Source organism: Piliocolobus tephrosceles, chromosome 2 (assembly GCF_002776525.5).
Source record: "Piliocolobus tephrosceles isolate RC106 chromosome 2, ASM277652v3, whole genome shotgun sequence".
In the NCBI taxonomy this organism is placed as follows: domain Eukaryota; kingdom Metazoa; phylum Chordata; class Mammalia; order Primates; family Cercopithecidae; genus Piliocolobus; species Piliocolobus tephrosceles.
In genome coordinates, this window is record NC_045435.1 from 62,044,017 (window position 1) to 62,071,163 (window position 27,147).

Genomic DNA, 27,147 nt, shown 5'->3' on the forward strand with positions numbered 1-27,147 from the left:
TCAAATATTCCTTTGTAGTGCCTGAGGTCATCGATGGGAAAACACACTCAGCCACTGTAGTTGAGTTAAACCCATGGGTGGAATATGAATTTCGGGTTGTAGCCAGTAATAAAATTGGAGGTGGAGAACCCAGTTTACCCTCAGAAAAAGTAAGAACTGAAGAGGCAGGTTAGTGTTTTTGTTTTCTGAGTAATGGGTTAATAGATTTCTGTATACTTCCATTTCCCTTGGCCCTGAACTCTAGGCCAGCAGGGGGTCAGCCTCAATAATCCATTGCTGCAATTATCTGACCTTTCTAATGGCAGAACTGGCCATATGGCATTTGTCAAAAGAAACACGTGTAAGTGATTCTGATGTAGTGTGACATTTCCAAGAGTTCATTTTTCAGTCCATTGTAAACGATCATTAGTGCATGTTGAGTGAATATGTTTTTGTCACTTAAGGTTATAATTACTATCTGACATAGTTACCCTGTTAACAAGGGAAGTGCTGTTTTCATTTATAACAAGCATTGACAAATTGGTAGGATAATGATATTTGTGAGTTCTGCTGCTAGGAAATCTCATTTGCCACCAAGCTCAGTGAAGGAGCTTAAGCAATTGATGAATAGGTATGTTTTGTCACTTCAAGTGTTGAATTAAGAAAGAATCATTGATAGGAATTTCCACATGAGACAACTATTCACATAGACCATAAGACTGCTTTTATTATTCTAAAAATATCCCAGCATTAAAACTCAAACTAGAAAGTGTACATAGCATCACATTATAGGGACAACTGAGACCTAAAGACTTGCCTTTTCAGAATCTGTAATGTTACTTAATATTCACTAAAAGGAAGTTTGAAATAGAGCTGGTAGATCACGTTAGGAACTCAGCTAAGACAGAAGTCATCAAATATGTTTCAATAATTTTCATGATGCTATTTTACTCAGAACAATGCACATAATGTTTATGCTGGGAAATATGAGAAATAGAGGAACTGTGCTTGCCCTGGTGTTCTGGTCATTTGTTCACACAACACATATTTTAGGGAGCATCCTCTGTGTGCTCAGCACTTTCTAGATACTACATGTACAGCTGTGACCATACCAAAGACCCACTTTCATGGGATGTATATTCTAGTTTTGTCCTGAGGTTCACTAAGCCTAAAGTTCTCAGTGTAAGAATCTGATACCCCTGGGAAGTTTATAAATAATACCTCAAAACAAGATTCAAGGGTTTGAGTTTGGGTCATCCTTACATATAGCCAATGTTGTTCTCAGAATTATATTCTACTTGAAATAGTCACAAGCTAAACGTTCATGCTGGATTGATTTCCCATCATCTCTGGGGAATCACTTTTTCTTGTTTTATTAACTCTCATACTAGCAAAGTATCTTCCAACTTGGTCATGTTTGTTTGAGAGATTTTGAATTTTTTTATGATTTCATGTAAATATGTTGTTTGATGATCTCATAAAAATATATAAATGTATATATGTACATAAACATCCATATGTATGAATAATGTGCCAATGATTAAATTATTTTAAATATTTTTAAAAATTGCATTGTCTTTTAGATAAATATTACTTAACGCAAGTACCATTTCATCTCTGTTTCTCTGACCTGTACAGTTCCAGAAGTGCCTCCTTCTGAAGTCAATGGAGGAGGCGGAAGCCGGTCTGAACTTGTGATAACCTGGGATGTAAGTGTTTGGGCAGCATCTTCACTATCAGGGTGTTGCTGTTCCCATGATCTTTATGGCTTCCCAGGTGGTGGTGCTGGGGGTGTGGTTGGTGGGTGCTGCTGCTGCTGGTGGTAATATAGTGGTGGTGGTGGGGTTAGTGGTAGTGGGGCTGGTGGTGGTGGTTGTAGCCATAGTAGCTAATATTTTTTATGCTTTCTCTGAGCCACCCACTGTTCCCAGCATTTAGCATATATTTTCCTCATGTCATCCTTGCATCAATCTACAGATGAAAATACACAGGCTCAGAGATAAGAAATAATTTGCCCAGGGTCACCTGGTTGGTAGATGTAGGGACGAGTTATGTTGTGGCTGTTGCCCCTCAAGCTCCCCTTATGACTTTCCAAAGAGCCGTACAGCCCCCACTGGTGAAGGCATCTATTCCAACAGGTGCTCGAGTTTGTTTCTTTCCTGGCCATTCTCTCAGCCCTTGGTTTACATCATCAGTAGGAAAAAGGTTAATTAACAGGTTTTAAGTCAAAAAGTACTAGAATTACCTGCATTTTTTGAAGATGTTGATGATGTGTCAATAAAATTTTTGGCATGACTGAAATATAGCTTTGAGTTTTTCATTTTTTTTTTTTTCCTTTTTTTTTGAGACAGTCTTGCTCTGTTGCCCAGTGTGGAGTGCAGTGGCATGATCTCAGCTCACTGCAACCTCCACCTCCTGGGTTCAAGAGATTCTCCCACCTCAACCTCCCAAATAGCTAGAATTACAGTCACATGCCACCATGCCCAGGTAATTTTTGTATTTTTAGTAGAGACAGGGTTTTGCTATGTTGGCCAGGCTGCTCTCAAACTCCTAACCTCAAGTGATCCACCTGCCTTGTAATTCGTTAATTTATAAATTAGCATTTACTTCCTTTTTTTTTTTTCTTGATGGAGTCTCTCTCTATCACCCAGGCTAAAGTCAGTGGCGTGGTATCGGCTCACTGCAACCTCCGCCTCACAGATTCAAGCAATTCTCCTGCCTCAGCTTCCCGAGTAGCTGGGACTACAGGCGCATGCCACCACATCTGGCTAATTTTTGTATTTTTAGTGGAGACAGGGTTTCGCCATATTGGACAGGCTGGTCTCAAACTCCTGACCTCGTGATGGCCGCCCGCCTCGGCCTTCCAAAGTGCTGGGATTACAGGCGTGAGCCACTGTACCGGGCCCCTTTTTATTTTATTTTTTTCAGTTTTACTTCATTGTGCTTAATCACTAGTTCAATGTTTCTTCTCATAAAGTCAACATTAAGAATTAGATAATTTTAATTTGACTTAAGAGATTAGATATTTTCAACTGAAAGTGTATCTTACTGTTAGAAACTCAGATTTGAACCATAAGATGATCAGCTGTCTGAATAATCACAGAAAATTCCAGTTCATTATCTGGATGGCTATGAAATGGTGGCATATGTCTGTTTCAAAGCAGCTGACATGACTCTCCTGCTGATGTTTTACTCCTTTTTTCATCTAACTGCTTAATACAATGTAGATGATGATTTGATGACTTCTACAAATGCCTGTGGATCACAGCTCCATTCATTTTTGCCTTGCCCTTATGTGTAAGGGTGATTCAGTGTGTCTTTCCTTTATAGCCAGTCCCTGAGGAACTACAGAATGGTGAAGGTTTTGGGTATGTTGTTGCTTTCCGCCCTCTTGGGGTTACCACCTGGATCCAGACAGTGGTGACATCCCCTGACACCCCAAGATATGTCTTTAGGAATGAAAGCATCGTGCCATATTCACCATATGAAGTTAAAGTGGGTGTTTATAATAACAAAGGTGAAGGACCATTTAGCCCAGTGACAACAGTGTTCTCTGCAGAAGAAGGTATGGAAAACATGACTGTGTTTCAGCTCTGCCTAGTGACAATTATTTGTGCTCCAAAAATGGATATGGAGTCTCGTTTTGACTTCAAATAGATTTATTCCAAAGAACAATGATCCAAGTAGTAGATTCCCAGTGCAAGTGATAAATATCAATCATAAATGACTTGAAGTATAAGACTTAATGGATAGTTAGAGGATGTAACTGTGAAAGGAAAATAAAACCTCAGGACCCTAATTCACTAGGCCAAAAGGAAAAAAATAAGCTGAATGCTGAGTCATGCAAGAAAATGCCTTTCCTTTTATTCCTAACCAGATAGCTACAGATAAAAGGTTAAATCTCTCTACAGGTAGCTACTCTATGTTCACCTTGCCTTATGTAAAGTACTGATTTACTGAGCAGGAGACCTAATTGATTAGCCTCCTATCTGCTCCTTTTCCCTTGCAACATGCAGATTACCATACCCTTCCTCTTTGCACTCCAGCCCACTCTAAATGTTAAAGCCCTCAAATTCAATCTTTGGAGGACACAGACCACAGACTGTTTCTGTGAACCCGTGTTTTTTTGTTTTCTGTTTTTTGTTTTTTTTCTTCTGGGCATGTCCTTAACACCTTAGTACAATAAATTCCAAAATTGATTGAGACCTGTCTCAGATCATAACCATCAATTTAAAAATCTGTTTTGAGGAACACTTCCTATGTTCCAGTTTGTGAAGCAAGGAAAATCACAGCCTTACCTTGGGGTAATAAAAATATACCCCTTGGAGCTATCCTAGTCCTAAGTTGTCCAGTGGTTCCCATGGCCTTAGAAAGGGATGTTACTGGATGAAGAGTCAGGAGCAGCTGTATCTCATTCAACAGATATGCAATGTGCAGGTTTGAGGGATATGAACCTGCTGGTGAAGATACAGACATACTTCACTCTGGACCATTCCATTTCTTTGTCTTTCTTTTATACCTGTCTCAGAGACTGAGACATCTACATTTTGTCTCATGACCGCTTTAGAAAATAATCAAGGTAAAAGAATTACACAAAATTGCCCTTTCATAGATCAGCAACAACTATTGTAGCTTTTTGTAGTTCTACAAAAAGAAAATAATAATAAATGGCAGAAACTAGCATGTATTCAAGTTTTACTACCTGCCAGACATTACCTAATTTTGTATTTCAGATAAGAAATATAGGCACTATTATTTCCCATTTACAAATGAGAAAATGGAAGCCTTGTAAAAGAGAGTAATAAATTTGCCGAAATTCCTAATAGTGAGTGGTACAGCCAATATTTTAACCAAGGGCCTTTACCCTTAACCATTCTGAGCTCACAAAATATATCAATGTCTCCCCTACCCTCCAGACCTGACAGTAAGTTGCAAAAAGTGGTCCGCAGTTGTCATTCCTAAGAATAGTAAGTAGAGTTGATTTTTCTTTGGATCCCCGCCCCTATTCTTGCCTTCTCACTTTCCGTTGAGTTCTGAGAGGAATTTTTTTTTTTAAGGATTATAGAAGTCTTTGCAGAAGAGTCTTAATTTCATAGCCAGACATCATTTCTAGAAGTTGCCAGGGATTGCAAGGGCAAGTGAGAGGTCTGGGGAGTGATGGCAATTATCCAGGGAGTTTTTGGACACTGTTTACCTGTGCATCCAGGACCTCGGTGCTGGCAATCGGAAAAGAGGGACAGCCACAGCTTCTTACCCATTGTTGCCTCCTACCCATTGTTGCCTCCCTCATTTTCCTTCCCCTATTACCATTTTTGCTCCCACTGAAGAGTTAGCTAAAAGTCTTTCTGTTCAAACATGAGAAATGAATTGGGCTTACCTAAGGAAGAAGCAGAAGATTTCTGTGAAATCTACTAGGGTGTCTCTGTGAATCCAAGGGAGAGTTATGTAGCAAACCTCACAAATAACTTTAATCAGAGAAGCCCTGAAACCTCAGAAAATGGTCTGCTCCTCTAGAGCACCTGCACTGGATCGGTGGGCTCCAAGTACTCCTCGACTCTCCAAACCAAGTTTCAAATTCTCAAGAGAGAAAATCTAAGAGGCCCCACCTTAGACCAGGAATTCATCTCAGCATCAAGCCACCTTGTCTAAGAAGCAGGATCATTTGACAAGAGAAATGCATCTGAACTGGGCCCTGAGAGGGGAGAACCACTGTGTACTCCATAGAATCTCAACAGTGCTTATTACAAAGAGGGGTCTTCTTGCTGTATAACAAACCACCTGCTTTTCTATCTACTCCTTCAAAAGAACATGCCATCCACCACATTTCAGTTGTCCCTTCTGTAGGCCTTGCTAGAGAAGGTACTCACTCAGTGTTTATTGTGTAAATGAGCTTTACTTAACCTAGACCTTTGTTTGGCAAAATGGAAACTAAGTAGCATTTGTAGACAGAGAAGTTCCCAAACAGTAGGAAAGATATGAAGGGAAGGAAATAAAGACAAGGTGAGGAGAACACAGGCAAAAAAAAGGAAGATAAGGAAGATGCCAACAAAGAGGTGCAAGGGAGGAAAGTATAGGTTGCCACAGCTGTTTAGCAAGGAAATGCCTTTGGCTATGATGCCATCTTTTCCTAAGAAACGGAAACGGACCAGTGTCTCTATTTTCAACATATGGTGCCAGAATATTTCATAGAATTTTCAAGTATGTTAAAATGCTTTTATAAAAATAAGAACATTAATATATGTTTTAAACAAGCTGCCAAAATTATCATCATATTTCAATTTCTGTTTCCAAACAGAGCCTACAGTGGCCCCATCTCAAGTCTCTGCAAATAGCCTATCTTCCTCAGAAATTGAGGTTTCATGGAATACCATTCCTTGGAAGTTGAGCAATGGACATTTACTGGGCTATGAGGTAATTTCTTTTCTGATTAATTCGTGTATGTGTGTTACATGCTACTTTGTCTCCTTACATTTGAAATCCTTAACAATGACCTCTTATTTGAAGTCTATCTTTGGCTGAAATTTTTTTATCAACACATTGTTTCATCTGATGTTCAATGTATACTGAATTTAACCAGTTGAATTAAAATAACATTAGTTGGAGTAGAAAAGGAATGAAAAATGAATATGAAAGGAAATCATGCATCACGTGGGCCAAATATTTTAGATGGATTTGCTAAAAAATAAGAGTGAGATTGAACTGCAGTATTAAGTTCATAGAGTACTTTCGTCAACAGGAAGTCACTGTCCTCCAGCTCTTTGTCTTACTTTCTTGGTGGCTTTGTTACATTGTGGGGTTCTTTTATAGGCTCTAGAGTAGCCACCTGTCTGTAAGATACTTTGAGCCTTCAAAGACCTCTCTGTTTAGTGAAATAGGATGAAACACCTGAAAGAGAGGATAATGTAAGACCAAATATAATGAAGGTCTGACTAGGTCACTCAAACAGGAAATGTTTGCGTTGTCAAGAAGGATGGGACATATTGAAAGTCTTTATAAGGGTGGTAAGGCTTAACAGGACTTTCAAGGGAAAGTAAGTAAAGGTGGAAGGAGTGGAAAACATTCTGGATTAGGCATGGCATGATGGATAGCACCTGCCAAAGGTTCCGGTTTGAAAAGGTGACTTCAGATAGGCACGGGAGGACCAGGTCACGGGTGGCTTTAAAGGCTAAGAAGAACTATTTGAACTGGGTCCCCTGTTTAGCAGTGAGCAGTTAGAGGAAACTGGGAGCAGTAGAACCGAGAACTGGCAAGATAAATAAAATGCAAAGAAGATTTAGCCAACAATGACACTGTGGGATTCATAGTTGTGATTTCATCCCACCCACAGCTGTCTTCTTATGAAGCTTCCCTCCAAGCTTCCCTGAGGAAGTGTGTAACTCCTGATTCAGTGGCAGGCTTACATGGGCAGGTTTGCATCACAGGGCCACGTACCCCTCCACTTGCCAACACACCTTCAAATGAGAGCTCCAGGGTGGTCTCTTGATCAAATGTAAATGCTCTGTGGACTGTGAAGCCTAGCAAGTCAGAATCTCGTTTGAGATATTTAAATAAGCAATATAGAGATTATAGTTAGTGAGTGTAATGCAGTAGTGTGTCAGATTTGGGGCTCAGTTCAGACTTCTCAAACTAAGGCCATGGACAGGCAGGACAAAGCTACTCTGCAGAGATGAAATACGCTCCCATGCAACCCTAAAGAATGGAGGAGACAGGGGCTCATGGAACGTGCAAGAGGGCAGAATAAGCCAGGTGTGGTGGCTTGCACCTGTAATCCCAATACTTTGGGAGGCAAATGTAGAAGGACTGCTTGAGCCTAGGATTTCAAGACCATCCTGGACAACTTAGTGAGACCCCATCTCAATAAAATATACAAAAATTAACCAGGCATGGTGACACGTGCCTGTAGTCCTAGCTACTTGGGAGGCTGAGATGGGAGAATTGTTTGAGCCCAGGAGGTCGAGGCTTCAGTGAGCCGTCATCCTGCCACTGCACTGTAGCCTGGATGACAGACTGAGATTCTATCTCAAAAAAAGTGGGGGCAGCCGGAATAAAATAGCTCTTTGACAGTCATTCAGTTCTCAAATGACTTGGCTTTATTCTTTTCCATAATTTTACCTTACCCTTCTTTTTAATAGATTTTCTTTATATTTGAACTGCCTTGAGAGAGTTTCTGTTCCTTGCAACCAAACAAGCATTGACTTGAATTAATATTAACAAATTGAGAAAAGAAAGGATAGGGAATAGAGCAATGATGCTCAAAGTATGGACTGTGAAACCCCTACAGCAGAATTACCTGAAGGCGTTATTAAAATTGAGCTCCCACAGCTCTCCCAGGACCCACTCAATCCAAATGTTTAGGACTAGGTCTTGTTAGTGTATATTTTTAGTAACTATCTGTAAAGAAATATCTTCCTGCATACTTAAACGTAATAAACACTGGTCTTGACACAGAGAAGCCTGATCAGAGACAGAATAGTCCAGACTTAAGGAATAGAGAGTATGAAGAAGTAAAACACCGCATAAATACAGGAGAACAACTTAATGTGCATCTTAAAGGAAGCCAAGAATAGCTGGATGGAAGATTTCTTTAATTCCATGACAATGGATGTAAGCAATGAAAGATGATGGGGAGCCACCAGTAGCTCCTTCATGGTTAGAGAACTGGCAGTGACATTGGCAATGGAGGTAAAGATATATGGGATGGAAGGAGCACAGCTGTAAGGGAGTGTGACTCTGAGGTCAGTCCATAGCAAATCCCAATTCTACCACTTGCCAGCTGTGTTGGGAAAATTACATAAACTCTGTGAGCCTCATTTTCCTCACCTGTAGAATGGGGACAATAAGAGGCCTAATTCATTAGGATATTGGCAGGATTGGATAAGATTAGGTATGTAATGAGGTTCTCATAATTTCTGACTCTTTATTTCTTTATCTATCTATCTATCTATCTATTTTTGAGACGGAGTTTCACTCTTGTTGCCCGGGCTGGAGTGCAGTGGCACGATCTCAGCTCACTAAAACCTCCGCCTCCTGGGTTCAAGTGATTCTTCTGCCTCAGCCTCTCGAGTAGGTGGGATTACAGGTGTGCACCACCACGCCCAGCTGATTTTTGTATTTTTTAGCAGAGATGGGGTTTCTCCATGTTGGTCAGGCTAGTCTCGAACTCTTGACCTCAGGTGATATGCCTGCCTTGGCCTCCCAAAGTGCTGGGATTACAGACGTGAGCCACTGCACCTGACCAATTCCTGGCTCATCATAATAAACAGTCAGTAGGTATGAAACATTCCTCAGAAGAATTTTTGAGATATTAATGTATCTATTTCTCCCCAGTAAATATTCTGTAGCAAATAATTGACAGTAAGCTCCCTTAACTCAAGGGATTATGCCAAAAGCTATCAAAAGGAGTTGCCTGCAAGACACTTCCCTTCCTAGCTTTGTTTCAAAAGTTCAGGCCATTAGGGAGATTGTTCCATGTTTCTTGGAGGGTCATAGGAGAGAAACTGCAACTGAGGAAAACATAGAAGAGAAATTTCCAATGGCATTGGCAGAAATAAATGTCTGGAGCTTATAAAGCCTCCTGGGGCCTACATCTTTCTAAGGCAGTGCCCAGGTTGATAGCAGGATTGAACAACCGTGTTTCCCACAGTCAGCAGTGATTACTTACTCACTAAACATGGCCCCCAGCTGCTAAAAGTAACGGGCTCAAATCAAACACAAAAATAAGTGATCTTGGGGGCTTTGGGAAGGGAGGCCCAGGAATAACTATGGCTGAATCTCCCATTAGCTGAGCAGGATATGGGATTCAATGTTTGATCAAATTTATTTAAAGAAAATAACACAGCCGGGGGGGTCACGCCTGTGATCCCAGCACTTTGGGGGCCAAGGTGAGCAGATCACAAGGTCAGGAGATTGAGACCATCCTGGCTAACACGGTGAAACCCCGTCTCTACTAAATATGCAAAAACATTTTTAGTAGAGAGGAACACTTTTACACTGTTGGTGGGACTGTAAACTAGTTCAGTCATTGTGGAAGACAGTGTGGCGATTCCTCAAGAATCTAGAACTAGAAATACCATTTGACCCAGCCATCCCATTACTGGGTATATACCCAAAGGATTATAAATCATGCTGCTGTAAAGACACATGCACAAATATGTTTATTGTGGCACTATTCACAATAGCAAAGACTTGTAACCAACCCAAATGTCCATCAGTGATAGACTGGATTAAGAAAAGGTGGCACATGTAAACCATGGAATACTATGCAGCCATAAAAATATGATGAGTTCATGTCCTTTGTAGTGACATGGATGAAGCTGGAAACCATCATTCTGAGCAAACTATCGCAAGGACAGAAAACCAAACACTGTATGTTCTCACTCATAGGTGGGAATTGAACAATGAGATCACTTGGAAACACAGGGCAGGGAACATCACACACTGGGGCCTGTCATGGGGTGGGGGAAGGTGGGAAAGATAGCATTAGGAGATATACCTAATGTAAAAGATGAGTTAATGGGTGCAGCACACCAACATGGCACATGTATACATATGTAGCAAACCTGCACGTTGTGCACATGTATGCTAGAACTTAAAATATTTTTTAAAAATAATTAAATAAATAAAAATACAAAAAATCAGCCGGGCGTGGTGGCGGGTGCCTGTAATCCCAAGATCGCGCCACTGCACTCCAGCCTGGGCAACAGAGCAAGACTCCATCTCAAAAAACAAACAAAAAAGAAAATAAATGAACACATATGGCACTCCTCAGATGGGAGACTGACATGCACACTCACCGTGAACAGTGTTGTCCTTTATGGAAATCATGACAGGATCATAATTCTTGACCTGGTTGTAACTTGTAAAATAGTTAAGAAAAATAAATGGAAGAATATACATGAATGGCTTGTGGGATTCCAAGCAGAACAGAGTGCTAGCAGTCACTGGTGGTGGTTGAACAGCTTAGGGGCAGGTAGATGTTGATTGTTTAATATAGTCATGCACTGCATCATGATATTTCAGTTTAGGACAGACCACATATACAACAGCGGTCCCCTAAGATTATAATACCACGATTTTACTTTACCTTTCCTATGTTTATGTATGCTTGAATATATAAAAATGTACCATTGTGTTACATTGCCTACAGTATTCACTACAGTAACATGCTGTACAGGTTTATAGCCCAGGAGCACTATGCTACACCATCTAACATAGGTGTGTAGTGGGTTATAACATGCAGGTTTGCATAATTGCACTCTACGATGTTCACACAATGCAACAACCATCTAATAATACATTTCTCAGAACATATCCCTGTCATTGTAACACGTAACTGTATATAAATTTAGGTCAATAAGTCATCCAGATAAGGATATTTTATAAGAAAGTAGAATTACACCATTATTGGTCACACCAAGAAAGAGAGTTTCACTGAAAGACAGAAAATGTAAAAATCCTCATAGAACCATCACAGTGTCTAGTTAAGTCCACACCATTTTAGAATTAGACAAACCTGTGTTCAGATCTGCTAGGTTGAATATAAACTCTGCAAGGGAGACGTTAACTCAGCCTTTTTCTTCGTTGATCTATCCCCAAGTGCCTGGAGTAGTATCTGACATACAGGAGGCATGCAAAAAATAGATGTTGATTGAATAACTGCAGTTTGGGTTCTGCTACCCTGTTGCTGCATGTCCTTGAGCAAGTTGTTTGAGCTCTCCAAGGCTCAGTTAAAATAGAGATAATAATAACTCACGGCATTGTTTGCAAATTAAATGAGATAAAGCAGCTATTGTCAAAATGGCCCAAAGAGACTCAGGGCTTTCACTTTTCTCTGTTTTGAATATTGGGCTTTGGGATGAGATTGTACTGAAGAAAAAAAAAAAAAAACAGTGAAGTAATATATAGTAATGTAGCACAATCCCAGTGTGGGACCCAGTGGCCACCATTTCTAATGCATGCTGATATTGCCGTCAAAGTGGGCCACAGAAAGATGAGAAGAGCTATGGGAAAATGGGACTTTCTTGAAATTAATTACAGGTTGAAATGCATTGCCGCTTGCCTGTTTGTAAAGAGTAGCAAATAGAATGTCCAAATGTAGCATGAATACCGTATTGAAAGGAAACAACGATTAAACATTTCTTTCCCAAATGCTTGGTAAGTATAAAGGAAAAGGAAACAAGCTGAAAGAAGTACTAATTGGGAAAATCTTACAAAATAATTTATGTAATTATACCAAGATAAAAATATGTCTTTTCTTAGTTTCAGTAATGATTTAAAAATTAACCTTGGGTGGGGGAAGAAGGACTTGGCAGAATATTTAATTATCAGTCGTGTGGCTAACTTTCTGGGTTGCAGTTTCCCCAGTTTGGCTTTAAAATTGTTAATAGCTCCTGCCTTTCTCTCATCTCAGTGAGGGTTGATCATGTGCCATGTGGCATGCTGAGCACACATCATCATTAGCATCTAGACTAATTTTCTTTCTGATTTGACCAAGCAGTAGTTGAGAAGCTCATTTCCCTGGGCTCCAATTTATTTCATCAGCTAAGCCGTTACACTCAGGCTCAGATCTTTTCTGGTGCCCTTTTGGGTAGGAACAAGAGATACAGACATGATGAAGAGAGGCAGAAGCCTTTAAGTTCATGGATCCTGGGTGCCTGAGGAATGAAAGCTCCCACGTTCTAGTGCAGTATCTACAGGCCGTTTCTTTAAAGTCCTTCTCTGTTATGAAAGAACCACATTTGGGAGAATGACCTTGATAGATGATTAAAACAAGTCTACGCTTGTGAAATGATACAGATTAGCGTATTTTGGAGGAATCAATATTTTTTTTAAGTTTGGCAGAAGAACGTAATTAATGTGCCGTAATAGAATGCCAAACTTAAACTTCATTGATGCCTTCTTCCGGCCTTCTGTTCCAAACAGCTGTACAGAATATGTTCCTAATATTTCAATTAGAATGAAAAAAGATGTAGGCCAGTCGTGGTGGCTCACACCTGTAATCCCAGCACTTTGGGAGGCCAAGGAGGGTGGATCACCTTAGGTCAGGAATTTGAGTCCAGGATGGCCAACGTGGTGAGACCCTGTCTCTACTAAAAATACACAAATTAGTCCGGCATGGTGGCAGTCACCTGTAATCCCTGCTACTCAGAAGACTGAGGCAGGAGAATTGCTTGAACCCGGGAGGTGGAGGTTGCGGTGAGCTGAGATCGTGCCATTGTGCTCCAGCCTGGGCAACACAGTGAGATGCTGTCTCCAAAAAAAAAAAAAGAAAGAAAAGAAAAAATATGTCAAATATGTGAGTACTTTTTTTGAGACTATGAAAATCTCACTAGAAAAAAAAGACATATGCATTAGGTCTAATTCTCTGAAATCGGGCAAAGAATTCACTCTAGCACAAGTCAAATGCATATGGAAAAATAGGATACAGACAATTGAGGCATACTGAAATAAATATGACAGGCAAAAATGCATTCAAGTGTGTATAATACAGACTTTTGAAGAGGGTCAAAGGGTTGGTTTTACTGGAGAGAGCAGTAGCAGTAGCCTTTTGTGAGTGAAGGTTGCCTAAATGGTGCTCTATTCTTTATTAGGCAAAGATACTCCGTACCAAATGGTGGCTCAACGCTGGGGGAATAAATATCCCAGCCTCTCTTTCCTTCCACCCTCCCATCACCAGCATCCTATTACTTACAGCAAGTGAGAAGCCACAGGGCAAGGGAGCCAGACGGACAATAGTTCATACCAGTCAGCTCTCCTAGGGGCTGACAGCAGAGTGAAGAAGAGTGGAAGACGGATCTGGAGTTGTCTTCCTAAAAGACTTTTAATGCATTTTTACCTGCTTTCTATTTATTTAAATGTGTCTGGTCTAACTGCTAAATTAAAATATTTGTCTCTGAAAATCTGTAAATATGAATATAATTCTTTTTGTCTATTAAGAGTATTTCTGATTCAATAGCTATTCTTTAATGGCTGAAAATGCCATTTTAATATATTATTTTTATAAGCTGCATTTCATTTTTAAATTTAAATTAAGTGAAATCTCTGATGCAGTGGTATTAAGGACTCTTCACAATAGGGACATTCTTTTTTGGAAAAAACAAATTACTGGAAATAATAGAGATATTTTTAATTCTGATATTTCTCAATTGTGTTTCTGTTTACTTACCCAAATAAAAATATATTGGTTTATGAAAGGGTTTTATGATTCTGAAGGCAAAAAATTGTATTGCCTCCTCAAGAAATTGGAGTTTTGATGTTTCATAGATGAATACAATATTGGGAATTGAATATATAGCCTGGTGAATCTCTGATGTAGGAAGGAGGGAGGCATTTTTAAACTATGTTCAGGTCATTCAACAATTCAACAGCAGTTAATGGTTAGTATGTACAGACTTTGCTGTGAGCAGTAAAGCTATGGTGATAACCAAGACAGACAAGCCCCTGCCTCAGGTGTGTGAATCCACCTTAACATCCTTTCCCTCCTACTGTCTGCTGGGTGAGGAAATGCAGTTAATTTCTGTCCCAGGTGCACATCCTCACTGGCAAACCAAGGCATAGTCACCCACGACTGCTCGAGAAGATAGCCTTTATCTCTCAGGTGTCTAGCAATGAAAAATGATTGAGAACCACAATTCAATATTAACAACCCCCCTCCCCTGGAGTGGATTTGCCTTTTCTTTTTCCTACTCTAAACTCAGAGTGAATTTGCAATAGGAAAATTGCTGCGTTTATTCAGTTCTGGAAAATTCTCAGTCTTTTTCCCTTTGACTATTGCTTTTTCCTCAGTCTCTCCTTCTGAAACTCTAGTTAGAACTTTTCATTGTACCTTCAGTGTCTTTTAACTTTGCTTTTGTAATTTTTATTTCTTTATACGGGCTCTGTTCTGGGTTAATTAATTCCCTTTTCCACCATAGTCTTCAGCTTAATTCTATCACTGATTTTATTTTTTAAATAATTGTAATTTTTTAGGTCTAAGAGCCCTGTGTGTTATTTTTCAAATCTGATTTCTTTTTAAATATTCTGTCATTGCATGGTAGATTCAGTTTCTTCTTTAATAAATCTAGATATTTTAAACAGAGTTATTTTAAACTTTGTTTCAGATCAGCGTATTCCAGCTCGTCTTCTGCTGGCTGGGTCTGCTGACATTTTCTTGCTCGCAGGGTTCCTCCTATGCTTTGTAGTATTTGTCTCTGATTATCTTTTGTAGATGCTGCCTTCATGTTCTGTCAATCTTTCAATCTTTACATTCACTCTTTTCTGAACAATTACATTTCCAAATTTTGTTCCTTCAGCCTAGATGCTTTTTCTTCTCCATCCCTGTACTGTAGTTGTGCCTATCAAATCCAAATCAGCATAAAGTTAGTCTGTTCTTTCGGTTGTAGTACTTTGACTATTTAAATCCAAAACAAACTGAGAAGGAAAGTGGGGTATCTTTTGTATTTCTTTCTTAACTTTTCCACATTTTTAATAAATGATCTGGCCTTATATAAACATTTTTGAACAAAACTGTATAGAACATAGTAATACTTACAGAAAATTGACAATATTAATAACACTTTGTTCCTATTTTTAATCATATATATATACACATATATCTACACACACACACATACACACACACACACGTATTTATATATATGCCTCCCTCCTTCTTACATTTCCCTTTCATTCTCCCACTTATAATCTCATAGTCTGGCTTGCTCAGCACTTGTTCTGTTTGAATTTATCTGGTTCATATATTTATTTGTTCATTATTTTTCTCCTCCTAGAGTCCCTTTTCTCTGTTGTGACACACAGCCTAATGCAGCACCTAGCACATAGTAGGTCTTCAGTAAATATTTGTTGAATAAATCAGGAAATAAATCAGTGCCCATTTTAATGAAAATCACTTAATGGAAAGGGCAGAATTTGTTTATGCCTTCACATGTTTGGTGTCTTCTGCCCACCAGGTGCGGTACTGGAATGGTGGTGGAAAGGAGGAATCATCCAGTAAAGTGAAAGTGGCAGGAAATGAGACATCAGCCAGACTACGGGGCCTGAAGAGCAACCTGGCCTATTACACAGCTGTCCGGGCTTACAACAGCGCCGGCGCCGGGCCATTTAGTGCCACAGTTAATGCAACCACCAAGAAAACGCGTAAGTATATTCTGATTTATTTAAATGATAAGGAAGACAGTTTGCAATAAAAATGATAGCCTTCTATATTATTTGAAATGGACAACCCACGTCATTAATCTCACTAGATTATATAAACCTAACTCCAAAACCTTAAAACTCAGAGCCACACATACGCTTGTCTTCATGATATCCTCAAGTCTTTAGGTAGAGACTCCCTGTGAAAATGAATATGCACCTTTTGAAAAAATCTTAATGTGGGGTGTTAGGTTAAATCTATCCCCTTTTCTTTGAAAATATGATAAGCTTAGTTGGGTTTACATTCACATATTTTTAGTTTCCCATAGTTTGAGGATTTCTGATAAGCATAAGATAAGTTAAAATTAATGCCGAAGAATCAGGAGTGATTTTTCCTTCTTTACCTTTCTTTTCTACATCATTCAAAAAATGGCAATGTACATTAAATGGTTATCAGCAGAAAATGATGGTCCTGTGAATGTGTTGATACTCTAAAAAATCTAACCAGAGTTGTCAGTGTTGCCTTCAAAGCTGAGTTTTTGTTAGCTGTGTATTCACAGGTAAATTTGCCAGCTACAATCATGAGTTACAATTATATTAGTCTACAAGAAAATCAGTGATTTACAATTTGGGAATGTTCCACACGTATTTCAGTTAATCTAATAGCATAGTATACATTGCATCATTGTGTTTTATTGTTTTATTGGTACTTACTCACAATGCAAATGTTTGAGTTACTGTTGTCATTGCCCTCATCATAGCTAATAGTGATTGAAAACATTGTGTCTCAAGTAATTTATGCTCATTCCCACATTTAATCCTCATAACTACTCCCAAGAGGTAGGTGCCATTATTATCTCTATTTTAAAGGTGATAGAAGTATGGTTTGAAGGGATTAGGTAACTTATGGGCAGTGATACCATACTTTTACTTGCAGAAAATTGTTTTCGTAATTTATTTTCAAATTTCTTAATTGAATAAAAATGTTTGCTTAACTAACTTTATGTAAGAACGAGACAGTTTTTATGCTTGGTTGCTAATGTCATTGATGCATTTCTGTTTCCATATATCATTTCCAATTTTTTTGAAAACATACATTTTTTGTCTAAAATTGCAAAGAACTTCAATAATATAAAGTTGAATATGATTGACTAGCATTTTTAGGCTAACTTAAAGTAATGTAAGACATAATTCTACTACTTTAAATGTTAATTAACCAGTGTAAATTTGATTAGAGAAGTCTGTATGTTTATCTTCTTTGTATTAGCTATAGAAAAAAGAGTGTGGCTAACAATTGGCTAGTACAATGACCATTGCAGAGCACAAGTTTAGCAACAAACCATTTGAATTTCTATAACAAGACCCATTTGTAAGCAACCGACTAATGTAACAATTTAACATGATCCTTATCTAATTATTAGAGGAAGTCTAATCTACCTGTTTGTCATACCACTTGGTTGCTGTTAGACCAAAGAGCACATGGGTTTGGAAATACAGAAACAAAAAATTCTGTATTTACAACTCTTTACTAAATATGTTTGGTTTTCTCAACAATTCCTACTGAATTAATATGGTCTAAATATACATCATTATTTATAGATTCCAAATACAGCATCAATCAAAAATTCTGATTGCAAAAATATATGCAAACAAGTTTATCTGGCTCTTTTCTCTGACTTAATAATTGATGTGATTACTTGCTAGGAAATTATGATTGTAAAAGACAGTGTAACATCATGGTAGAATCAGTGAAGAACTTAGTGGATTAGTAAGACAGAAGGAAGAGACTGATTAGAAATCAATAGAAATGTCATGATAATGTACAATGAATGAATGAAAATTTTTAAAAGAAGCAAAATCCCTTTATAATTTAGAGATGGCATGTAAATGCCCAATCCAAAGTAGAAATTTGCACATAACAGTGATGCTGATAATTATGGTTGAAACTTATTGAGCAATTTCCAGTGATGGTTCTAAGTAATTTTCATGTATTGATTCTTAATTCCCACAGCAATATCATGACTTGAAGGTATTAGTATGCTTACTTTAGAGAGGAGGAAGCTGAGGCATATGGAGGTTATATAACTGTACTGAGATTGCAGAGTAAGTAACAGGATGGGCATCCAAATCCATAGTCTTAACCACTATGGTATCCTCTCTTTCAGCCATATTGTTAGAATTTCATCACTCATTTAATACCTTTATTTATTGCGATTTTGCTCTGTGCTTAAGATATGGGTAAGATGATCACAGGTTGTCATGGCTTTTTTGCTCATGGAGCTTTAGTTTGATGGGAATTCCAGCAACTGAATGAAATCTCTCAAAAACAATGCTCTGCTCTTACCACAATTCAACTGGAGTCTTTAGGTTGATCTGTAGATGTTATTAAGGACAATTTCCTATGTTGGGTGGGAAGTTCACATAAATCATTAAAATCCCCAATCACCTTAAAATGGCATATAAAGAACATATGTTAATTTTTACATTTTATGTTAATAATTTTTAAATATGTACCAAAATTACAAGTAAAACAGAATCTCTTAGAGCCATTAATAGTATTGTTACTGGTAGCTCTAAATAGTCTTCCTAAGCTTTGACATGGTTGAAGTGTAAATCCTATTTAAAATTTTGATAAGGCTCTTCTGATTGTCACTGTGAAGAGAATTACTCGTCTGCCTTGGCATAAAGAGCAAAAATAACATTTTTGATTACCTGCTTGCTATCTCTCTTTCTCTATGGATTCTAAACTTTACAGGGAAAGAGTTCTTCTGTGTCTTATTTACCCAGCCACAGTGCCCAGCACAAACCCAGCACATGGGAGCAGCATATTAAATGTTGAATGGATGAATGAAACCTAAAGAAGCAAGCCAAACCTCAAGTACTATTATTAATCAAATGTACTTCCTCTTGACTGCACATTGCGAATTCAAGACACGCTACAGTTCTTTACCATCTCACTTAAAATGTGCAAGTTTCATGTACTCATCATTATGGAATTTTGTATGCAAGGCTTTAAATCAGTACAGTTTTTAGATGATATTTCTGATTAATGTAAAATAACACAAGGATTCTCAAGTACTGTAGCTTCCATTAAACACTTAATTTTTTGATATCCAAATACTTGTGTTTTTTAAAAGCATTTTTAAGTTATAAACACTAATTAGCCTGTTTAAGTAATCTAAGATGGGTTTCTATCACTTACCACTGAAAGAGAGCAAACTCTTAACAGCATCTTTCATCTTAAGGGACTGATGAAGAAAATTTGCAGATGGCTTAAAAATGATAAGTTGCATTAGTTTCTAAAAAGAAACATTGAGAATTTTATGTTCAGAGTTTGCAAGAGATAATCTGTAGGATGAATATTCTGCTTTGTATAATCAAACAAGTCAAGTGGTAATTCTGACATTCAGTATAAATGGATCCAGACACTCAAACAACTTCCACCAGAATCATGTAATAAGATCTCAAATTTAATAAAACTGAATTGTTGGTTCTCCTTCCAACCCATTTAAATCCTCTCTCTTCTGTGATAGTCCCGTTTCCATAAATTCCACTCCAGTGTTTCAGTTTCTCAAGCCAAAAATCTCAGAGTCACCCTGGAGTCATTTTCTCTCATACCCACACTAGATCCAGAATCTTACTTCTACATTTATCAAGAATTTACCACTTCTGGCCAGGCACGGGGGCTCACTCTTGTAGTCCCAACACTTTGGGAGGCCAAGGTGGGATGATTGCTTGAGCCCAGGGGTTCAAGACCAGCCTGGGCAACAGAATAACACTGTCTCACTATACTGAGACAGAGAAAAGTATAAGAAAATTAACCGGGTGTGGTGGTGTGTGCCTGTACTCCCAGCTACTCAGGAGGCTGGGGTGGGAGGATTGCTTGAGCCTAGGAGATCCATCAGAGCTGCAATGAACCATAATTGTGCCACTGCACTTCAGTGTGGGCAACAGAGTAAAACCCTGTCTCAAAAAAATAATAAAAATAAAAAATAGAATATACCACATCTTACACTGCTGCCACACTAGAGTAAGCTGCCTCCAACTGTCTCCTATAGATCAGGGCAATGGCCTCTCACTGTTCATCCTGTTTCTGCCTTTGCCTTGACATCCTGATAATGTCACTTCCCTGTTCAGAACCTTTTTTGTCACTTCCCATCCCACTTTAGATAAATGCTAAATCCTTAAAATGTCCAACGAGGCCTTATACAGTCCACTCCCCAGTCTCTGCTGACTCATTTCCTATTCTTTTCCACCTTGCTCATTTCACTTTACTTCAGGACCTCTGCATGTACTGTTTCCTGTATCTTGAAAGCTCTTCCTACAGATACCCCCATAATGCACTTCCCCATCTCTTCCAGGTCGTCACTCAGATATCACCTGGGTACGACCTGACTGTTGCTCCTCCTTTCCTGATGCATACCCTCATCTCCTTCCCTGCTTTATCCTTGTGCATAGCCTCAGAGCCACCACACGTACTGTATCTCATGGCTACTCACTTCATCATTGTGTCCCCAGGACATCATTGTGTCCTACCTTAGCCAGAGTGTCAGCCTCTTCAGGACAGAGCTGTGGCCTGGTTTGATCATTGCTCTGTTCCCAGAGCTCTGCTCCAGTGTTTAAGTAATCATAGTCAGTGCCCAATAAGTATTTGTTGAACAATGACTCTCTCCATCACTGTCTCTGCTCTATGGCAGCATCACTCTAACCAAGTTCTCTCTTCGTGGTAGAAAGATTGCCACCAGCACCTCAAGAGGACTGTTGTCTCTCGGCCAGTCACACTGGGAAAGGTGGGCAGCTTCTTTCTGATTATTCTACCCAGAGCTAAGTAGCCTTCTCATTGATTCGTCTTGGGGGAACAACCAATTGTTGTTTCCAGTTGTGAGAAAAACTGGACCAGCCTGGCCTGGAACACACGCCCAGACTCCCCTGGAACAAGGGGATTCTATATTTTTATGCCTTTGCTAATTATTATATGTGTGAGTCTACTTGGGGAAATAGAAGAATGCCAAACAATACAATCACTTTTGCATTTGAGTCTTTGCTTTTCCAAATGAAATGCTCATTCATGTAAGTGGAGCCAAAATCAGTTACCTGAGTTTAAGAAAATCAAGTAGGTGTGTCTTTTTTTTTATTCAACTTTTTAAAATTAGTCTTTTAATTTTTGTGGGGACATTGTAGGTGTGTATATTTATGTACTACATGAGATCTTTTGATACAGATATACAATGTGAAATAAGCACATCAGGAAGAATGGAGTATCCATCCCCTCAAACATTTAGCTGTTGAATTGCAAACAATATAATTACACTCTTTAAGTTATATAAAAATATTCAGTTATTATTGACTATAGTCACCTTGTTATGCTATCAAATAGTAGGTCTTATTCATTCTATTTTTTGTCCTCATTAATCTCCACTTATCCCCCTCACCCCAAACCCCTCACTACCCTTCCCAGCCCCTGGTAATCATCCTTCTACTCTCTATGTCCATTAGTTCAATTGTTGTGACTTTTATTTTATTATTATTTTTCCATAGGTTAGTGGGGTACAGGTGGTTTTTGGTTATATGAGTTTTTTAGTGGTGATTTGTGAGATTTTGGTGCACCCATCACCCAATCAGTATACACGGCACCCTATTTGTAGTCTTCCGTCCCTTGCCACCCTCCCAACCTTCCCCCCAAGTCCCAAAAGTCCATTGTATGATTCTTATGCCTTTGCATCCTCATAGCTTAGCTACCACATATCAGTGAGAACGTATGATGTTTGGTTTTCCATTCCTGAGTTACTTCATTTAGAATAATAGTCTACAGTCTCATCCAGGTCACTGCGAATGCTGTTAATTCATTCCTTTTTATAGCTGAGAAATATTCCATCATATCAGTTTCTTTATCCACTCGTTGATTGATGGACATTTGGGTTGATTCCACAATTTTACAAGTGTGAATTGTGCTGCTATAAACATGCACGTGCAAGTATCTTTTTTGTATAATGACTTTTTTCCCTCTGGGTAGATACCCAGTAGTGGGATTGCTGGATCAAATAGTAGTTCTACTTTTATTCATTAAGGAATCTCCACACTGTTTTTCTCCATGCTGTTTTCCATGGTGGTTGTACTAGTTTGCATTTCCACCAGCAGCGTAGAAGTGTTCCCTGAGCACCGCATCCACACCAACATGTACTGTTTTTTGATATTTTATTGATGGCCATTCTTGCAGGAGTAAGGTGATATTGCATTGTGGTTTTGATTTGCATTCCCCGTCATTAGTGGTGTTGACCATTTTTTCATATGTTTGTTGGCCATTTGTATGTTTTCTTTAGAGAATTGTCTGTTCATGTCCTTCACCCACTTTTGTATGGGATTTTTTGTTTTTTTCCTGCTGATTTGAGTTCATTGTGGATTCTGCATATTAGTCCTTTGTCAGATGAATAAATTGTGAAGATTTTCTCCTACTCTTTAGGTTTTCTGTTTACTCTGCTGACTGTTGCTTTTGCCGTACAAAAGCTCTTTAGTTTAATTAAGTTACAGCTATTTATCTTTGTTTTTATTGCATTTGCTTTTGGGTTCTTGGTCATGAAATTCTTGCCTAAGCTAATGTCTAGAAGGTTTTTTCCAATGTTATCTTCTAGAATGTTTGTAGTTTCAGGTATTAGATTTAAGTTCTTAATCCATCTTGAGTTGATTTTTGTATAAAGTGAGAGATAAGGATCCAGTTTCATTCTCCTACATGTGGCTAGCCAATTATACCAGCACCATTTGTGGAAAAGGGGGTCCTTTCCCCACTTTATCTTTTTGTTTCCTTTGTCAAAGATCAGTTGGCTGTAAGTATTTGGGTTTACTTCTGGGTTGTCTATTCTGTTCCATTGTTCTATGTGCCTGTTTTTGTAACAGTACCATGCTGTTTTGGGGACTATGGCCTTATAGTATAATTTGAAATCAGGTAATGTGATGCCTCTAGATTTGTTCTTTTTGCTTAGTCTTGCTTGTGGGCTCTTTTTTGATTCTATATGAATTTTAGCATTTTTTTATAATCCAGTGAAGAATATGGTGGTATTTTGATGGGAATTGTGTTGAATTTGTAGATTGTTTTTAGCAGTATGATCATTTTCACAATATTCTACCCATCCATGAGCATGGGATGTGTTTCCATTTGTTTGTGTCTTCTATGATTTCTTACAGCAGTGTTTTGTAGTTTTCCTTGTAGAGGTCTTTCATCTCCTGGTTAGGTATATTCATAAGTGGGTTTTTTTTTTTTTGTTTGTTTGTTTTGGCAACTATTGTAAAAGGGGTTGAGTTCTTGATTTGATTCTCTGCTTGGTCGCTGTTGCTGTATAAAAGAACTACTGATTTGTGTACCTTGTATCTGGAAACTTTGCAGAATTATTTTATCAGTTCTAGGAGTTTTCTGGAGGATTCTTTAGGGTTTTTGAGGTAAATGATCATATCATCAGCAAACAGTGACAGTTTGACTTCCCTTTACTGATTTGGATGCCCTTTATTTCTTTTTCTTCTCTGATTGCTCTGGCTAGAACTTCCAGTACTAAGCTGAAGAGGAGTGGTGAGAGTAGGCATCCTTATCTTCTTCCAGTTCTCAGAGGGAATACTTTCAGCTTTTCCCTATTCAGTATAATTTGGCTGTGGGTTTGTCATAGATGGCTTTTATTACATTGACGTATATCCCTTGTATGCTGATTTTGCTGAGAGTTTTAATCATAAAGGGATGCTGGATTTTGTTGAATGCTTTTTCTGTATCTATTGAGATGATCATGTGATTTTTATTTTTGTTTCTGTTTATGTGGTGTATCACATTTATTGACTTGTGTATTTTAAAACATCCCTACATCCCTGGTGTGAAACCTCCTTGATCATGGTGGGTTATCTTTTTGTTATGTTGTTAGATTCAGTTAGCTAGTATTTTGTTAAGGATTTTAGCATCTATGTTCATCAGGGATATCGGTCTGTAGTTTTCTTGTTTGGTTATGTCTTTTCCTGGTGTTGGTATTAGGGTGATGCTGGCTTCATAGAATGAATTAGGGAGGGTTCACTCTTTATCTTGCTGAATAGTGTAAACCAGATTGGTTCCAATTCTTCTTTGAATGTCTGGTAGAATTCTTCTGTGAATCCTTCTACTCCTGAACTTTTTTAGTTGGTAATTATTTAATTACTATTTCAGTCTCGCTGCTTGTTATTGGTCTGTTCAGGGTATCTAATTCTTCCTGATTTAAGCTAAGAGGATTGTATCTTTCCAGGAATTTACCCATCTCTTCTAGGTTTTCTAGTTTATGTGAGTAAAGGTGTTCCTAGTTGTCTTGAATGATCTTTTGTAATTCTGTGGTGTCAGGTGTAATATCTCCCGTATCATTTCTTAGTGAGGTTATTTGGATTTTCTCTCTTCTTTTTCTTGGTTAATCTTGCCAGTGGTCTATCAATTTTATTTATCTTTTTGAAGAACCAGATTTTGTTTCATTAATCTTTTGTATCTTTTTGTTGTTTAAATTTCATTTAGTTCTGTTCTTATCTTGGTTATTTCCTGTCTTCTGCTAGGTTTGGGTTTGTTCTTGTTTCTCTAGTTTCTTTAGGTGTGACCTTAGATTGTCAGTTTGTGCTCTTAAGTCTTTTTTATGTAGGTTTTTAGAGCTATGAACTTTTCTGTTAGCACTGTCTTTGCTGTATCCCAGAGGTTTTGATAGGTTGTATCAGTATTGTTCAATTTGAATAATTTTTTAATTTCCATCTTGATTTCATTTTTGACCCAATGATCACTCGGGGGCAGGTTACTTTTAATGTATTTGTATGGGTTTAAAGGTTCCTTTTGGAGTTGATTTCCAGTTTTATTCCACTATGGTCTGAGAGAGTGCTTGATATAATTTCAATTTTTTTAAAACTTATTGAAGCTCATTTCATGGTCTACCATTTGGTCTATCTTGGAGAAAGCTCCCTTCACTGTTGAATAGTCTGTGTATTCTGTGGTTGTTGGATGGAATGTTCTGTATATATCTGTTAAGTCCATTTGTTCCCAGGTAGAGTTTAAAACCATTGTTTCTTTGTTAACTTCATGTCTTGATGACTATCTAGTGCTGTCGGTGGAATATTGAAGTCCCCCACTATTATTGTGTGGTTGTCTGTCTCATTTCTTAAGTCTATTAGTAATTGTTTTATAAATTTGGGAGCTCCAGTGTTAGGTGCATATTTGTTTAGGATTGTGATATTTTCCTGTTGGACAAGGCCTTTTACCATTAGTCCCTCTTTATCTTTTTAACTGCAGTTTCATAAAAGTTTCTTTTGTTTGATATAAGAGTAGCTACTCCTGCTCGCTTTTCATGTCCATTTGCATGAAATACCTTTTCCTACTTTAAGTTTTTATGTGAGTCCTTATGTGTTAGGTGAGTCTCTTGAAGGTAGCCGATACTTGTTTTGTGAATTCTTACCCATTCTGCAGTTCTGTATCTTGTAAGTGTAGCATTTAGGCCATTTACATTCAATGTTAGTATTGAGGTATGAGGTACCATTCCATTCATTGTGCTATCTGTTGCCTGTGTACCTTGGTTTTTGGGTTTTGGTTTTGATGTTTTAAATTGTATTTTTGTTTTATAGTCCTTTGAGATTTATGCTTTAAAGAGGTTCTGTTTTGATGTGTTTCCAGGATTTGCTTCAAGATTTAGAGGTCCTCTTAGCAGTTCTTGTAGTGGCAATTTGGTAGTGGAGAATTCTCTCAGCATTTGTTTGTCTGAAAAAGACTGTATCTTTCTTTCATATGATGCTTAGTTTTGCTGGATACAAAATTATTGGCTGATCATTTGTTTGAGGAGGCTGAAGATTGGGCCACAGTCCCTTCTAGCTTGTAGGGTTTCTGCTAAGAAATCTACCATTAATCTGATAAGTTTTCATTTATAGGTTACCTGGTGCTTTTGTCTTACAGCTCTTAAGATTCTTTCCTTCCTCTTAACTTTAGATAACCTGATGAAAATGTGCCTAGGCAATGATATTTTTGTGATGAATTTTTCAGGTGTTGTTTCTGCTTCTTGTATCTGGATGTCTATGTCTCTTGCAAGGCTGGGGAAGTTTTCCATGGTTATTCCCCCAAATATGTTTTCCAAACTTTTAGATTTCTCTTTTTAGGAATGCCAATTATTCTTAAGTTTGGTTGTTTAACATAATTTGAGACTTCTTGGAGACATTCATATTTTTTTATTCTTTTTTCTTTGTGTTTGTTGGATTGGGTTAATTTGAGGACCTTGTCTTCAAGCTCTGAATTTCTTTCTTATACTTGTTCAGTTCTATTGCTGAGACTTCCTAGAGCATTTCGCATTTCTATACATGTGTCCAGTGTTTCTGGAAGTTTTAATTTTTTGTATTTATGCTCTCTATTTCATTGAATATTTCTTCCTTCACTTCTTGTATCACTTTTTGGATTTCCTTGCATTGGGCTTCACTTTTCTCTGATACCTCCCTGATTCACTTAATAACTAACCTCCTGAATTATTTTTCTGGTAAATCGGGGATTTCTTCTTTGTTTGGATCCATCGCTGGTGAGCTAGTGTGATTTTGGGGGGGTGTTAAAGAGCCTTGTTTTGTCATATTACTAGAGTTGCTTTTCTGGTTCCTTCTCATTTGGGTAGGCTCTGTCAGAGGGAAGGTCTAGGGCTGAAGGCTGTTGTTCAGATTCTTTTGTCCCACGGTGTGTTCCCTTGATAGTACTCTCCCCCTTTTCCTATGGATGTGACTTTCTGAGAGCCAAGCTATAGTGATTATTATCTCTCTTCTGGGTCTAGTCACCCAGCGTTGTCTACCAGGCTCGGGCTTATACTGGGGGTTGTCTGCGCAGAGTCCTGTGATGTAAACCGTCTATGAGTTTCTCAGCCATGGATACCAGCACCTGTTCCAGTGGAGGTGGCAGGGCTGTGAAATGGACTCTGTAAGGCTCTTAGCTTTAGTGGTTTAATGCTCTATTTTTGTGCTGGTTGGCCTCCTACTAGAAGGTGGCACTTTCCAGAGAGCATCAGCTGTGGCAGTATGGAGAGGAACAGTGGGTGGGCC

General features: G+C 38.3%; 1 protein-coding gene across 1 annotated transcript in view; it reads left to right on the forward strand.

Annotated features, from left to right (window-relative positions):
* The window catches only part of CNTN3 (contactin 3), a 266,384-nt gene that overhangs the window by 228,567 nt on the left and 10,670 nt on the right, over positions 1 to 27,147 (forward strand). The window contains exons 15-19 of the mRNA XM_026446851.1: positions 19 to 168; positions 1,618 to 1,688; positions 3,310 to 3,544; positions 6,275 to 6,390; positions 15,927 to 16,113. Of these exons, the coding sequence (XP_026302636.1) occupies positions 19 to 168; positions 1,618 to 1,688; positions 3,310 to 3,544; positions 6,275 to 6,390; positions 15,927 to 16,113 (759 nt within the window). The remainder of the gene's footprint in view (positions 1 to 18; positions 169 to 1,617; positions 1,689 to 3,309; positions 3,545 to 6,274; positions 6,391 to 15,926; positions 16,114 to 27,147) is intronic.